This window comes from Bos indicus, chromosome 10, assembly GCF_029378745.1.
Source record: "Bos indicus isolate NIAB-ARS_2022 breed Sahiwal x Tharparkar chromosome 10, NIAB-ARS_B.indTharparkar_mat_pri_1.0, whole genome shotgun sequence".
NCBI classification, from domain to species: Eukaryota; Metazoa; Chordata; class Mammalia; order Artiodactyla; family Bovidae; genus Bos; species Bos indicus.
Window position 1 is genome coordinate 36,223,237 of NC_091769.1, and position 16,127 is coordinate 36,239,363.

Sequence of the window (16,127 nt, forward strand, 5' to 3'; positions counted from 1 at the left end):
TTGTTGTAACATTAAACAGGGACAGGCTTATAAAAACTCTTTTTAATATCCAGAATGAAAATTAAATTCATTAAATTCATTCCTCTAATGATAACATTTTAAATGTTTGCATGAGGCTGAAACTTGGGTTGATCTCTGTTTGCTTAAATTGGTTGATAGCATTTCAGATTTTGTTTTAATCATTTTTTTCTACCACCTGTGAACTGTACTTTTATAAATCTATTTTGATCCTATGATTTTATGCAACTTGTAGTTTTAGAAACTAAAAAGAAGAGAATCATCTGCAGTCCAGTTGTTAGGACTCTGTGCTTCCACTGCTGGGGGCTCAGGTTCTACCCCTGCATGGGGAACTAAGATCCCACAAGCCCTGCAGTATAAGTCAAAAATTAATTAATTACTTAAAAAGCAAACAACACATAGGGACTTCCCTGGTGGTCCAGTGATTAAGAATCTGCCTTCCAATGCAGGAGACATAGGTTCCATCCCTGGCCAGTGAACGTCTTAAGATCCCACATGCCTTCAGGGCAACTAAGCCTGCACACCAAAACTACAGAGCCCACGCATCTTAGGGAAAGATCCCCAGTGAAGACAAGATGCAGCCAAAAATAATAAATAAATATTTGAAAAAAATTAAAGACAAGATTTTTTTATGGATTATGGTTCTAATTTTATTGTCAGCATTTCTTAAAAGTTAAATTTTAGTTTAGTGGGAGTCAAAATATCTAAACCAGTCCTCCCAAATCCTTGACTAGATATTATATTTATTTACTTTTTAATTGTGAGATATTTTACACATATAGCAGTACATTTGGGACTTCCTTAAGTGGGCCAGTGGTTAAGAATCCGCCTGCCAATGCAGGAGACATGGGTTCAGTTCCTGGTCCAGGAAGATTCCACATGCCGCAGAGCAGCCAAGCCCTGTGCAACAACTTCTGAGCCTGCACTAGAGAACAGCTCCTGCTCACCACAACTAGCGAAAGCCCTCACAAAGCAATGAAGACCCAATGCAGCCAAAAATAAATAAAAAATTCCAGAGGTTGTGGTGAAGTCCTTTAAATAAAAAACTTCACCAATATCTGCTACTGATTTTTTTTTTCCAGCTACTCATTTTTAAGGATTCAGTTTCATTAGTATTAGTACCTCTTGCGATACGCTATTAAGTATGTTGTCTTGGTGGTGAGAAAGGAATGCTTTTAATATCTTGTCTGTATTTTTCCTCATTTTTCTGAAATAAGCATGTATTTCTTCTGTAATAAGAAAAAACTGAGTATTTTTACTTTGGAGGGAATAAAAACCTGTTTAATTAATTAATTCCTTAGTGGAATTAATATTTTCTTTCTTTGCCTTTGAGGCCTGGTTACCTGTATTACAATTGGTTCTATAAATATTTGCTTTCTAGACTCTCTACCCACTGGACTGCTTACTTTTCCAGGATGGAGTTCATGCCTGATCCATTCCCTATGCCTAGCACAGCTCTAATACAAAGACCATCCATAAAAGCTGCATGGAGGAAGGAAGGAAATAAGGAATGATGAATATCCAGCCCCTGCCACATTGATAATGCTTTTGTTACCAAACCAAATTTGTTTGCCCAAAGCATGGCAAGTCAAATGCTAAGACACAGAGGTTTGCAGCAGAAAAAGAATTCATTACCAAGGCAGCCAAGCCAGGGGACAGGAGAACAAATCTCAGATCCGCCTCTCTGAAGACTTGAGATATAAAGAAACAGGGTAGGGGACTTCCCTGGTGGTACAGTGTTAAGACTCCACCTTCCAATGCTGGGGACATGGATTTAATCCTTGGTGGGTGAACTAAGATTCCACATGCCGGGGAGCAACTAAGCCCCTCTAATCACAACTGGAGAATCCCACCTGCCACAACAAGAGCTAGCACAGCCAAAGTTAAAAAAAAAAAAAAAAAGAAAAGAAACAGGGTGATCTTAGGCATGGGGGAAGGTGATTAGAGATAGGAAAAGGTAAGGTAAATGGTGTTCTGTGTGGCCATATCTGGGTTATACGCTTCTTCATGGGATGTATGTTTAAAAATGCAGGCGCTTAGCATGATCTGTTGGTGGAGTTTTGACCCTCTTATGTCAAAAGGCTGTTCATTGGACACTTGTGTGGACCCAGTTTTAGGCTCAGTGGTCCCAGCCAGTCTTAGCCAGCTTGAACAGAACATGAACTGATTCCAAGTTCCCAAGAAACAACTTGAGCTCCCGTTGCTATAGCGACCCACACTTCAAAGGTGTTATCTGTAGGGGTGGTTAAGGAGTCTTGTGATATATTACCCAGGCTATGTGATGTTTGAAGGGTATGAAATTAGAGAGAGAAAAAAAAAAAAAAACAAATTAAAGCTAGCTTTAAAAACAAAAGCTAGCTTAATCAGTGAAGGGAGTTTACAAGCAGAGGGGGTTTTTAACAAGTTGTTTCTTATCTATTGTTCTGTAAAACAAGGTAATAATTTGCTAGTCATAAGCCTCTGTTAACCCTGTGGACACAGTTTGATTTTCATAATGAAAAGCTGAGTAGTAGAAGAACAATTTCTTCTCCTTTTATAGGGGAGGAAGATCTGCCAGATAAACTGATTGTGGCAAGAGGTGAAGCCAGATGGGAAAACCAAGTAGGGGAATTCATTTCCTCCTGGATATTAAAGATATTATCTGGTGTGCATGCCTCTGCTAGGGCAATCAGCATTGGGGTAGGTGATTCTGGATGGAGTACTCTATCTTATGCTGCATCTGCAGACCAGTTTTGCAAATTTAATAAATCCCTGGCAGTCTGAGATAGTCTGCCCTCCTGTTTCCTCCCCACCCCTCCACAGTCCAGCCTGAGAGAGTAGAGCACACCCCAAATCCCTGTCCTGGTCTCTGCCCAGAACATGAGAGCCTTATGTACCTGGCTCTTTCAAGAGAGGTGACATATGCCTTGGGATGGTGGCCTTACCTCTAAGACACTTGACATTTAAAAAGGATTGTTCTTACAAAATATTTAATGGCTACAAAATAATACTTATAATATATGTATAAAAACTGAGTACATTTATAATCCTTTGCACCCACATCCTAGTGTAAGAAGGAGAACATCATTTTTATCTTTTAAGAACCCTGCATTTCTGTCTCTCCTCCATCCCTTTCTCTTCTCTCAGAGGTAACCACTACCCTGAATATTATATTTATCATTTCCTTCAAATTGTTTAGTTTTGCATGTTTGTGAGCTTTAGGTAAATAGGATTATTCTGTATTTTCCCCAGTATTTGCTTTTTTATTCATTTTTATTGTAGTGTCCATTGTATGAATCAAGCAAAATCTTTTTCTACTTCAGATGGCAATAAAGACTGTTTCCAGTTTTTTGCTAATTACAGTGCTGTTATGAATATTCTTTTTTAATATTCTTGATGTAGTCAGTGAGTTTTCCTAGGTTTATCGATGAGAGGTCTGGTGGGTCACAGTAATGAACATCTTAAGCTTTACTGGATGATGCCAAATTGTTTTCCAAGGTGATTGTATCTATCATAACAATTTGTAATCCCAACAGTAACGTTTCACGTTTCAACTGTTAGACATCCTCACCAATACATGATGCTCACATATTTTGATTTTTTTTCAAATCTGTAAAGCATTATCTCGTTGTGGTTTAATATGCATTTCTGAATTTCTAATGATATTGAACATTATGTTTTATGTTTATTGCCTATTTCCACTCTCTTTTTTGAAAAGTGCCTAATTGAGTCATTTGCCCATTTTTCTTCTTTTTCTTCCTAATTTGTAAGATTTCTTTATATCCTGGGCATTAGTTTTTAGTTTAACAAATCCTTTGTTAAGCATAAATATGTCTTATCTCTCTAGCTAGACTTCTAGTCCTGGAGGTAGAGAATAGGGAAAGAGGGTACAGAAAAACAGATCAGACCAGGAAGTATACTTTAGGGTTGTTGTTTAGTTGCTAAGTCATGTCTGACTCTTTTGTGACCCCACAGGCTTATCCCGCCAGGCTCCTCTCTCCATGGGATTTCCCAGGCAAGAACACTGGAGTGGGTTGCCATTTCCTTCTCCAATGCTTGAAAGTGAAAAGTGAAAGTGAAAGTGAAGTCGTGTCCGACTCTTCGCGACCCCATGGACTGCAGCCTACCAGGCTCCTCCGTCCATGGGATTTTCCAGGCAAGAGTACTGGAGTGGGGTGCCATTGCCTTCTCCCTTTAGGGTTACAACTTGCTATTTATCCCTTGTACTTCTCTCCTCATCGGTCAAAGTGCTGGAGGCACAGAGAGAGCCCTGTAAGTGCCCTTCAGTGAAGTGAAGATTTTTCAAGAGCCTGGGAGGGAAGGTTACAGGCTGCCTTTGTTTTGCTTTTCTTTTTTAAAAAACCAATCACAACAAGGCAGATGTCACAAGGCAGATTAAGAATGTTGTCAGATTTTGATACATCCAGATGAGGGCGTGAACACGTGGAGGTGAACTCGCTGCTCTCTTTGGTGGCTGGTTCGGGTAAGTTTCTTTTGTCCCAGGTGTTGCCTTGTAGTCTCCTGCACGTGTGCCGTGTCTCTCTCGCTTCATGGAAAGCTCTCTGAACGGCCGGATTGCATTGGTTTCAGTCTCTCTAGGCCTGGCACTCTGCGAAGTGCTCAGTTCTCTTACATACTTACCCACAAGGCCACAGAAATGCAAGGTTCCGCCGCTGTACTAGGAACTACAGTGAGGAGGCAGGAATGCGCAGTGCACCGGAGGGGTCTCCTGCCTGTCTTCCATGCGCTTAAGGAATCTCCGGAGACCGTGTCTTGGGTCGGGAAGTAGGGATCCGATAAACATTTTAGAGGAGTCTTTGGGTGAGGTGGGCAGGAGCTTGGGAGACCTCAGTGGGGTCGCCCTTTGCTCCCTGTTGGGCTTCACAGAGGCTGGGACGGGGACCAGCAGGACTTTGGAACCTGTTACTGGAGGTGTTGCAGTAACGGGGTGCAAGGGCAACACACGCGCTGGGCGCCACGGCCCAACGCAGCCAGCAGAGCTCGGGGGCCGCTCCCAGCTCCGGCACGCCGGTGCGGGAGCGATCCCCCCACTACCCAACAGAGGTCCCTCCGCTCCGCTGGACGACCCTCGGGAGCGGCGGGTGACAACACAGGGTCCCAGTGAGCTGCCCCAGGGCAGGGGGCGGGTCTAGAATCACCGAGCTCTGGGCGCGTCAAGGGCGCCCGCTCCTGATTGGCCGGTCGAGGGGCTTACGGACCAGGAGCTCAGGGATTGGCGCAACCGGAGGCCAGAGTCGGAGTAACTGGACTCTAGGCTGCTGGTCTCAGTCCCGGAGCCTGAAGGGCTGGCGTCGGCGCCCTACCCAAAGTCCAGGGAAGGAGCCTGGCCGGGACGCGCGCACCATGCCCTACCTGCTCATCAGCACCCAGATACGCATGGTGAGTACCCGCTGCTCGTCCCTGGGAGTTGGCTTTGGGCCCAGGGCGGGGGGACGCTGCCGGCCGCACCTTGGCGCCTCCCTCCCGGGCCACGCCTGCGGGTGCCGAGACGCGGAAGCCGCCTGGGACACGCCCCCCGCGGGCGGCGGAGAGGAAGGTTGGAACTCGGACCCTGCCTGGATACTGGGACTAGGGAGCTCCGGCGGCCGGGCCCCTCCAGCGCCGGGAAGGGGGACTACGTGCGTGCGTCCCCGCCACTCAGGAGTTCCGGGCGCCTGCGGCTCGGGTCCTACCTGCCTGCGGGAGGTCGAAGCCTCTGAAAGGGACTCAGAAAGTCCTGCTCTCTCAAGTGCAGCAACCACTGCCCTACACAGAGCCGCTCCGCCGGGCAATGAGGGGTGGGAGGAGTGGACTAATCTAAGGAAAAGAGGTTTGAAAAAAGGATGTGCTACGACACTGAGACCCCTGTGCCAAGTGGCCCGCCTACAGCTACGACCTGCGCCCTTAGGCACTTCCAGGAAGAGCTCTTCTGAGACCTTAGAAAAGAAAGAGAAGAAAGAACCCGGAGACGACCAGGAAGGTTAGAGGTGTGAGAACATCCATTCAACAGTCAAGCCACGCCCCTTTCCCTGGGCACAGTTTCCTCTGCAAAAAGAAGGTGCTGACTGCTCACAATATGACTGGGTCCCCAACCTGGGCAGCAGGATGCTCGTCTGCCCCCTACCTCTCCAGTGCTCCGGTGATCCATCAGGAGGTACACGGTTCCCTAGAGATGCAGGAAATAGCAGACGCGCTCTCCACTGGATGGGAGAAGTCTTGGCAGTGGTTTAAGAGCCAGTCAGCTGTACAGATGGTAAAATGTAGACCCTGGGTCCCTTCCCAGATCTCCGGAAGCACTCTGTAAGCCTGGAGTTTGGGAATTCAGTGCTCCTGAAGCAATTTTTTAAACTAGCAGTTTCATTGGTATATGATACATATAACCACAGAATTCACCAATTTAAAGTGTAGAGTTCACGGCAGTGGGTTTGGGTTTGTTTTGGCTTATTCAGAATTGTTCAACCATCACCATAAGCAATTTTAGAACATTTAGAACAACATTTAGAACAATTGTCTTCTCCAAAGACTCCAATTGGGTCTTAGGAGAAGACCCACACCCTGAACCTTAGCTGTCACTCATTTCCCCGGGCCCCTCAGCCCTAGGTAACCACTCGCCTACTTTTCATCATAATATATGGTCTTTGGCCTCTTTCACTTACATGATGTTTTCAAGGTTCATCCGTATTGTAGCATGCATCAGTACTCACCCCTCTTAATAAAGAGGTCAAATAAAGGGGTCAAATAAAATTCCATTGAAAGGCTATATCACATTTCATTTATCCACTCATCAGTTGACAAACATTTGGGTTGTTTCTACTTTTTGGCTACTATGAATAATGCTACTGTGTGTGCAAGTTTTTATGTGGACATACATTTGCATTTCTCTGTTCTCTGGGTGATTCTGATACACAGATACACGCAGTGGTGCCTGGCATGAAGGTGCCAGTGTTGGGCACTGCCTGGTCCAGCCTAGAGGGGCCAAGGAGGCCCCACATTGCTCAGTCTGATGACTGATGGACTCTACCCCTTCCCAGCTTGTGTTTAGTCCCCAAGATTCCTTCCCTGTCCCTCCAGCCTTTAACTGAAGTGGGCTCAGATAAAGGCTAACTGCACACCTCGACCTGGCAGACAGCCAAGCAGCCTCTGTGGCTTACCTTGCAGGAGGTGGGCCCCACCGTGGTGGGCGATGAGCACTCAGATCCAGAACTGATGCAGCATCTGGGGGCCTCAAAAAGAAGTGTCCTGGGAAACAACTTGTAAGTAGTAGCATTCCTAAGACTCTTCTCCCCGCCAGCCCCGAGGCCTGTCTTTGTTCCATTTACACAAGAAAATGCCCCTGCCCAGCCTCAGGACCCCTCTGCCTGCATCCTGGGGATCTGTCCTCTGTAGGGTGGGTCCCATCTGCAGCCTCACCACAGCCCCCCAGGCTTGCTCTGAGAGCTTTTCCATTGGCCCTGCCTTCACAAGGGAGCCCGTGGACAAGGTACCAGGACAGAGTCCAGTCCCCTGAGTATAGACTTCTGCCAAGTGGACTGCTTCTTGCCTTACCTTTTCATCTCTAAGCTGAATCCCATCAAGGCCAAGACAGGCACAGAGAAAGGCTCTGGCTTGAAGAGCTGAATGAGTAACAAAGCTCAGCCCTAGGAACAGGATGCCTGGGTCCTGCTTCCAGTTCAGCTGCTGCCTGGGGACTTAACCACTTCTCTCGGCATCCTTCACCCCAACTCCAAGTCTAAACAGTGATCATTAATTCCTCTTCTGCCCCTCATTCCTTCCTACCCAGTGGACAGGGAGAACCCTGTTCACACAGGCTGGAACTCCTAAGAAAGGTCACCAGAGTGTACCCCAGTTAAAAGAAGGGAAAGAGTTGGTGAGCTGGCCCTAGCCCCTTGGTCAGGGTTGGAAGGCTGAAGCCAACTCCATCCCTTTGCCATGAGGCTTTTGTCTCTGAGATGCCCAGCCTGGGGCTTGAGCTCTTTATGTATCTGATGGCCCTTCAGAATCAATTAATCCTGAAAGAAGGGAAACCAAGCATTCTCCATCCTAGGGGGCGGCAGCCACAGCCAGGAGCTCTTGAAGGCCAACCTTATTGCTCCAGGACTACAGGACAGTCAGACAAGAGGACAGAGGCCTGGGGGATGGCCCTGGGGAAAGGAGGCTGCTCCCTCCAAATTGGCAGTGACCCAGGGCATGTGGGCTATTTTCAGACTAACGGGGGTGTTACTATCTGGATGACATCAGAAAAGCTGCTTTACTCCTCTTGATTTTCTCTTATAAATAGGAATAACAGTACCTCCCTTAGGTTGTTGAGAGGAATAAATGAGATGATGCAAAGAGCTAAGCAGGTGACGGGGCAGGGAACATTTGCAGAAGGCAACCTGAAAACAGCAGTCCTGTTAGGAGTACTTGTGACCAGACAGAGTCTGCAGCAGATACTAGGTTTGTAGGCGGGGCTGTGCTGTGTACCCTCTCATGCCACTCTCCTTCTCTTCGCAGCTCTGAGTACTACGTGAATGACCCTCCTCGAATCGTCCTGGACAAGCTGGAGCGCAGGGGCTTCCGTGTGCTGAGCATGACAGGGGTGGGCCAGACGCTGGTGTGGTGCCTGCACAAGGAGTGACCCTCCCACACGGAGGAGCGCCAGTCACACTTCTTTGGAGTGGCTGCCATGGGCCCCGACCCCAAGACCCTGCCTTGCTCACCACCCTGCCCCTTCTTCCCAAATCATCCTTCTCCTTGGCCCAGTACCACTGGGCAGTGAATGGCCTTCTCTGAAACCTGTCTCAGACAGTGTGGAAGGGTAGGGCCCCTGGCCCTGGTGCCCTCAGCTGCCCCTCCAGCATCAGGCCAGGCGCAGGCCCTGGAGGAGGCCCTGTTCTGTCAAAAACAGGGCCTGACGAGCCAGGCTGCCCCTGGCAGGGAGCTAGGTGCCCCTGTGGAGCATGGCTCCAGGACTGGGTGGGTAGGGCCTGCATAGCTAGTCCAAGCCAATAAAGGGCTGTGATGAGAGGTTGCTCCTCTGCTCTGCTGGCCACTGACTCTCACCAAGGGGAGCGCCTCCTTGGGGTCTGCCCACTCCCTGGGAGGGAGAGCCAGGCCTGGGCAGAGCCCAGAAACCAGGGCCACACTTGGGTAGGCCCACACCCTATACCTATGTATGCAGTAGAGGTAGACTCTTAAAAAACAGAAAGTTTATTGGTGATGTTTAAGAAAAGGGCTGTGGGAGGAGAGGGCTGGAGGCAGGAGGTTACGTTGGCTGCCCCGCCTGGTCCTCCTGCTGCATCTGGGCAATCAGCTGCTGCCTCTCAGCTGCCTGGCGCATGCGCATCATGACGAGGCTCTCGTAGTCCCTCTCGGACACCACTGAGCCCTGGGGACAGAGGGAGACAGGGAGGGATCAGGGTGGTAGGGCAGTGTCCCACAGATTCCAGACTTGGAGGACAGGGCCTAGGCAGAGCCGCCACCAATGGTCAAGGAGGGAGGCTGCCTGGGAAAGGGAGGATCCTGGAACATCCCGCAACCCCAAGCCACCCATATTCCCTCACAGCAAGCAGGCCTTTGGCACCAGGCCAGATGCTCGGCTGCCTCCCTCCAGCCCATCAAGCAGCTGCCACCCCACCCCGCCTCCCCCTCTCCCAGGTCCTTCGCATCTGCAGTCAGCTCAGTGACTCACTTGCTCATGCTCTAGCCAGGCCCTCATCTCCCCTCATGTCCTGTACCCCATGGTTTCTGCTTTCCACCAGTTCCCAGGGAAGAGGGCTTGTTGAAGGTGCAGAAATATACCAGCTCTGCCAGGAGGAGGTGAGAACACTGCCCCCTCCCAGTTGCCCTCCCTTCCTGTGGTCTGGCTCCTGCTAAGGACACAGAGGGAGCCCCACCCTAGGAGGAGAGGGAAACAAGAGGCCAGCCTGCCTCCTAAAAATACACACCAGGGCTCCCGGAGGGCAGGGCCCTGGCTTCTTTTATGATCTTGCCAGCACAGTGTGAGGGATTAAAGAGTGCAGTATTTTAATAATCAAAAGAATAATAAACAACCACCTTAGTAGGCCAAGGCTGTGGGCTGGAGAGGCGGCTCTGCAGGAGAGCCCTGAGCCACCGACCTCATGCCCTGATAATGTCTGCAGTGAGTCTTAGATCCACTTCCTCCCTCCGTGCAGCTGAAGCTATGTGAATACGGGTGAAGCCCACCAGAGGTGGCACAGAAGCGAGCCAGGTCAAAGGGGGCTGCACAGCAGAGAGCTTCTCATAGTACCCCAAGCTGGTGCACCTTCACGGAACAAGCCAAGAAGAAAGTCTGGTGGTCAGTGACCCAGGGAATTAGAAGGGAGTGGCTAGGGTTAAGATGCTAGGCCCTGGCCAACTGGTTTGGAGTCGGGCATGTACGGAACCAGGAAGTGTTACTCAGCCCAGATCCCCCTGTTCCTCCCAACAACCCCACGCCTCCTCCTCTCTCCCAAGTTGCAGCAACTTGAAGGAGAGTGGCCCTCCCCGCCAGGCCCACCTCTTAGGCTGGGCCCAGCCCCTTCCCCAGAGGACAGACCCCAGATGAGGTCCACACAGCCTGACAGGAAGGTAGGACCCTGGCCCTCAACTGTCCTTTCCTGCCCTGAGGCCATCTGGGTAAATCAAGGAAGGGAGAGGAAACAGCAGCCAGGTTTGAAGTCAGGGCAAGGGGAAGTCAGTTCTCCCGTCCCCAAGGTAATGCTATTCTGCTGAGAAAACCTGAAGTCACCCTTGGCACGCCCCTGGGAGGAGCCAGCACTTTATAGGTGCAGGGCTGCTCACCCTTAACACACCCTCTGCCTCTTTCCTCCTCCCCATCCCTGCGGGTTCTGCTAATGAGGGCCTGTCACTGGGCCCCAGGTCTGAGTCACCCACACCAGTGACAGGTCCCTTCCTTCCCCAACAGTCATTCCACACGCCAGTCTTTCAGTTAACTCCCACCTCTGAGTTCCTCACTCCAGACACACAGGAGCTGGAGAGCCAGGTTGCCCACCAGGCCCCAGAGCACTGGGGCTGTGGAGGAAGAGGAGGCAGCGTGGTGACACAGAGCAGGGCTGCCCGGACAGTCCCCAGAGGAATCCTCAGCTCCCTGGTGCCCCAGGGTGTTGGCCGCGCAGCCCAAACCCCAGCCTGCAGATGCTGCAATTACCTCAGAGCCTGAACGCCACTTCCCACCTGACTGAGTCAACTGAAGACAACAAAACATCTCCACCGCCACACGCGGTCACAAACAGCCAAGCTACTAATCACAGTCTGGGAGCTACCAGCAGAGAGGCCGGTCTCCTGCCAGGGCCAGGGAGAAGCCAGCAGAGCCGGTGAGAAGCCCAGCCCCACGGAAGACAATGCAGCTCTCATCTACCACAGCTGCCCGAACTCTAGCTCTGTAAGTGCAGTTTCCTCCTCCTGGGGTTTTTCCACTACCCTATTGAGTAACCGGGCCGCTCCTGCCCCTCTGGGAAACTCCTATCGCCAAGCACTCCCAGGTCTTGGCTCCCCTGGACTGCCCTGCATGCCCTCTCATCATCCAGGATGCTCGCCCACGCTCTGTGCTGAGCAGAAACCCGGAGGCCTCTGCTTCTGCCCGCGAGGGCTGCCTGATTCTCGCTGTTCACTGCTCCAGCAGGGCCCGATGGTCCCCAGCTGCCCTTGACCGGGCTTCTGAGGTACCAGGCTGGTCTGCGGGCTCCCCAGGGTCCCATGGAGACTTGGCGCAAAGGCTCCTTCCGCAGCCCCTCCTTCTTCAAGCGGCTGAGCCTGGGGCGGCCGCGGAGACTCCGGCGACAGGGCAGCGTGCTCAGCCAGGCCAGCACAGCTGGGGGGGACCATGAGGAGTACAGCAACCGAGAGGTCATACGGGAGCTGCGAGGGAGACCGGACGGCCGGCGCCTGCCACTGTGGGGGGACGAGCAGCCCCGGGCCACCCTGCTGGCCCCGCCCAAACCCCCGCGTCTCTACAGGGAAAGCTTCAGCTGCCCCAACATCCTAGAGGCCCCCTCCGCAGAGTACACTGCCACCTACTCTGCCACCCTGCCCTCCGCGCTCTCCGTGGCAGACAACCTCCACCGATCCTCCGAGGAGGACCTTACGGACACGCCCCCCTTCCAGAGGACACCTGCTCCGGACCTCAGCGATCCCTTCTTCTCTTTCAAAGTGGACCTGGGGATTTCACTTCTTGAGGAGGTTCTGCAGATGCTGAGAGAGCAATTTCCCAGTGAGCTCAGCTTCTGAATGGGGGGAGGGTGGGCAGAGGTGGGGTGACTGAAAGAGGTGGGAGCCTGGGGACCCAGAGAAGGAGGGGACAGTCGGGGATTAAGATAGGGATAGAAATCCAGGTCCCTGCCTGCCCCTACCCCCTGGAGTCCTGAACAGTTCTCTGAGTCACCCCAGGGTGGAGGGACAAAGGTATAGAGGCAAGCCAGAAATGTGAGGGGGGCACCTGCTGGCAGGAGCCCTGAAGACAGCTAGCTAGACTGGGAAGGGAGGCCATGCCTGCAGCCACAGGGACAGGCAGAGGCCTGGGTGGAGGCAGAGGGACGGTGGCATAAGGGGCAAGTCTGGGAGTGGAGGACAAAGACTGGCTCAAAGATGGATGCGCTGTGCCAGCTCCTACATGTGGCTGTTTAAAGTCACACTAATTAAAACTAAATACAATAAAAAAAGTCATCCCAGTCACACTAGCCACATTTAAAGTGCTCAGCAGCCACATATGACTAAGGGTTACCACGCTGAATGGCAAACGGTGAACGTTAAGGTCACTGGAGAAAGTTCTATTGGGCCACACAGGCCTAGACCATAGGCTGGTGGGGGAAGGGAAGCATATGGGACCTGCCAGGAGAGGGAGGGGCTTGTGGGGTGGGAAGATCGAGGCTGATGGAGATCCAGAGAGTGACTCAGGAAAAAGTCCAAAATCACTAGCAGGAAAGTGGGTGTGAGAGACTCAAAATGCCAACACAGCTGCCTGGAGCACTCCCTGGAGCCCAAGGAAGGAACTCGAGGGCATGTCAGGCATAGACAGCTTCAGAAGAGAGGCTGTGGGGAATTCTCGGAAAGATTTGGGATGGGAGCCCTGGGGAAATGCAATGAAATACAGTGCAGTTTTCCCTCCTTCCTGCACCCATGAGAATACGGGAGGTCTGATCAGGGGACGGACACAAAGCTCAAGGCTGTTACACTGAAGAGGCACAGCTGGTCTCCAGAATCGCCACCACGACCAAGGAGCCTTGCTCAAAGCCTCTGATGATGGGGGTTGCAGCACTGCCCTGACGCATGGCCAGAAGACCTGGAGGCGGAGCCTGGCTGGCGGCATGTGGTTCTGGCACACACTGCCTCCACAACGCGAGCCTTATGGCCTCCCCATTTCTACTCTGTGTGCATGTGCTGAGCGGAAAGCTCCCCTGGGGGTGCAGATGATAAATAAAGTTCTTTATCACACAGCCTATGGCGTGTCATCTGGGGCTGTGAAATGCTGGGACTTAACAGGGGTGAGGGGGGGAGAGAAACAGTCTCTAAAGAGTTCCAGGTGGGGCTCAGAGCAGTTCCTTTTCCTCCTCTGTCCAGGCTCTGGGACATACTCCAGAGAGCACCCCATCCTCACGGGTGCGGGCCATGTCAGAGAGCAGGGGACATGCCAGAGGCAGTGGGAGCAGAGGCCCTGCTGACCTGCTGAGGGGCACTCTTCCCCCCAGAGGGGCTGGAGCACATCAGCCTGAGGCACAGACCCCCAGATGCTTCTGAGAAGGGAGAGCTCTTTCCCCACCAAAGCGGGGGCAGGTGTGACCTGGGCCGAGTGTGTGTATATATATGTGTATGGAGGGGAAGTGAACACAAGCCTTCGTGGGGCCGTGGGGACTAAGAGCTGGTACATGGCATGTGTCAGCTCAAGTCTGTGCTTCCCCCCAAGAGGTGGGCACCAGGTAGCACCTCAGTGTTGGCAGGGTGACAGTGTTATTTCTAAGGAGGAAATGTTGCCTCTTGACAGTAGGTCCCTGTCTGGGACAGCCACAGACACACCTGGAAGGAAGTTGGGGAAGAAGGCAGCCACCCTCCTCACCAGCCCTTCCCTGAAGCGCCAGGTCATCTCAGCACCAAATGCTTCACACAGCAACCAAGCAACCCACAGGCCAGGGCAACACCTTTGGATGATGATGAGAGCTCCCAAAGGAGACCAGAACACAGAAAGTAAGGTCTAAGAGTTGTGGGTAGGGTAAGCCAGCCTGGAAAGAGGCAGCAAGGAATCACAGTCCTCCTGCTTGGGTAGGCAGACCTGACAATCTCTCCGTAGTCCCGATGACGGGTTTGTGAGGAAAAGGCCCTGAGAAGAGCCCAGATAGGAAGAGGCACCCCGAAGCTTGAGTAGGCCCAGTAGAGTGAGGCCTGGCTCCTTACCCGGGACAGTCCTGGGTGGTTGTGGCCCATCGCGCTCTGGGGCCGTCCCTCCAACCAGGAAATCTTCAGAGGGTTATCGACCAGGCCCACTTCATTCTGGACAGCCAGCTCCTGTCAAATACAACAGCCAGTCCCAGTCCCATCATTCCAGTCAGCTACACAATGGCTCTCTCTACCCCTACAGAAAGAACCAAAACCAGCACTCTCATCCTCCAAGCAAAGTGGAGCAGCCTTTGTGCGATGGTGTGCTGAAGCTCTGACGCTCATGGGAAACGTGAGTCTTCTGACTGGGCAGTGGGGGAGGGGAGAAGGCTCTGTGAGGGTCCCAACCTGGAGGCACACTGGCTTCCAGGGGAAGGTGAGGGGTGTGGAGCCAGGCAGTAGGAAATAACACCATCCCTGGAACATTCTCCTATTCATTCCTTCACTCACTCTGTCTCCTCTCCAAAGACCTGTGGGCCTCGGGGAGATCTTGGCTCTAAGCTGGCCCAAGGAGTGGGGACACCTAAGCTCAGAGGGCCCACAAAATTGAGTTCCTCCCCTGGAATGGCAGGGCTGCTGGTGGCCCCCAAAACCCCACAGAGCACTCACCGCAGCCTTGACGGTTGCAAACTCTACCACAGCGGTGCCTGCCTTCTTACTGGAGAGCACCAGGTTGAGCACCTCTCCGTACTGTGAGGATAAGGGGTCCCGGTAAGCATGGCCCAGCCTTCAGGATGGCCCAGCTCACACTGGAGATAAGCCTAGGCCACCCAGAGGCAACCAAGTCATTTTGGGTTGGGGATAACCTGTTGTTGCTAGGTTCCTAGAGAGGGGATATCAGAGATGGGAAAGAAAGGTTTTTGTGTTTGTTGTTTCTTTTTCTAAGAATACAGGAGACAGCAAAGGCGAGCTGGGCAGACGTGGGGATTTGGACCAGCAGAGACGCACAGCTGCCTCCATGATTGAAGGAGATGGAGAGGACGGAGCTTTAGTGCCAGACACCCACCTCCTCTCTCCCCATACACCCAGCCAAGCCCCTTACTTCTAAGGATGACAAGGGCTAGATCTGGCTGGAGGTGACACATGGCAACACGAGTGACTGGAGGGCCATGGCTCAAGTATAAGTCTTTAGACTATCCTATGGTTTATGGCTTCCCTGGTAGCTGAGCGGTAAAAAGATCCCCCTGCAATGCAGGAGCCACAGGATAAAAGGGTGCAATCCCTGGGTGGGGAAGATTTCCTGGAGGAGGGCATGACAACCCACTCCAGTATTCTCACCTAGAAAACCCCATGGACAGAGAAGCCTAACAGGCTACAGTAAATAGGGTCACAAAGAGACCCAACTGAAATGACTTACCACATAGTTTATGGCACAGAAAAAAAAAAAAAAAAAAGGCAGGTAGAGATGTGAAGGAAGGTTAGGCCTGGAGATCCTGAGGTTTGGGCTGACTGACATGGGGACTGAGATGATGGGTAAGAGGGAAGTAAGCAGAGCTGACCTTCTGAAAGAGCTGCAGGAGGACATCTCTGGAATAGCCGCCTTGTGACTCAGCTTCCTTCTTGCTCTTCCACTTGAGCTGAAAAGACGGCAGTGGGGGCCACTGTTAAACACTGACTTCTCAACAGGACCAGACCCTGCACCTGAGCTTTACAAACTGAGCAGACACCCCTCTGGCCTTCAAGGCACCAGTGATCTAGGGAGCACCCCCAAGAAATGCATTCCCCTTGGAAAATGGACAGGCAGGAGGCCTGCTCAGCCACAG

General features: G+C 51.9%; 3 protein-coding genes across 10 annotated transcripts in view; 2 read left to right on the forward strand and 1 right to left on the reverse strand.

Moving 5' to 3' along the window:
- Window positions 1–4,941: 4,941 nt before the first annotated feature.
- On the forward strand, window positions 4,942–9,003 carry GCHFR (GTP cyclohydrolase I feedback regulator). Of its 2 annotated transcripts, none has more exons than XM_019968553.2 (3): window positions 4,942–5,397; window positions 7,156–7,250; window positions 8,491–9,003. In XM_019968553.2, exons 1-3 carry the CDS (start codon window positions 5,362–5,364, stop codon window positions 8,612–8,614), a joined length of 255 nt encoding a protein of 84 aa, XP_019824112.1. In that variant the 5' UTR covers window positions 4,942–5,361; the 3' UTR covers window positions 8,615–9,003. The 2 variants fall into 2 exon arrangements, with proteins under 2 accessions (XP_019824112.1, XP_019824111.1); XM_019968552.2 differs by lacking the exon at window positions 4,942–5,397 and adding an exon at window positions 5,456–6,151.
- A 167-nt stretch (window positions 9,004–9,170) lies between these two features.
- Window positions 9,171–16,127, reverse strand: part of DNAJC17 (DnaJ heat shock protein family (Hsp40) member C17) — a 30,706-nt gene continuing 23,749 nt past the window's right edge. For both annotated transcript variants that reach the window (XM_019968543.2, XM_019968542.2), the window contains 4 exons: window positions 15,864–15,941; window positions 14,974–15,054; window positions 14,383–14,493; window positions 9,171–9,364 (listed from right to left, as the gene is read on the reverse strand). In XM_019968543.2, the coding sequence (XP_019824102.1) occupies window positions 9,242–9,364; window positions 14,383–14,493; window positions 14,974–15,054; window positions 15,864–15,941 (393 nt within the window). In that variant the 3' untranslated portion in view covers window positions 9,171–9,241. The remainder of the gene's footprint in view (window positions 9,365–14,382; window positions 14,494–14,973; window positions 15,055–15,863; window positions 15,942–16,127) is intronic.
- On the forward strand, window positions 9,364–15,869 carry C10H15orf62 (chromosome 10 C15orf62 homolog). Of its 6 annotated transcripts, none has more exons than XM_070797289.1 (3): window positions 9,364–12,208; window positions 14,567–14,656; window positions 15,251–15,869. In XM_070797289.1, exons 1-2 carry the CDS (start codon window positions 11,695–11,697, stop codon window positions 14,632–14,634), a joined length of 582 nt encoding a protein of 193 aa, XP_070653390.1. In that variant the 5' UTR covers window positions 9,364–11,694; the 3' UTR covers window positions 14,635–14,656; window positions 15,251–15,869. The 6 variants fall into 6 exon arrangements, with proteins under 6 accessions (XP_070653390.1, XP_019824110.2, XP_019824107.2 ...); XM_019968551.2 differs by having other exon boundaries at window positions 15,258–15,869; XM_019968548.2 differs by lacking the exons at window positions 14,567–14,656; window positions 15,251–15,869 and adding an exon at window positions 13,119–13,430 and having other exon boundaries at window positions 9,364–11,380; window positions 11,526–12,208.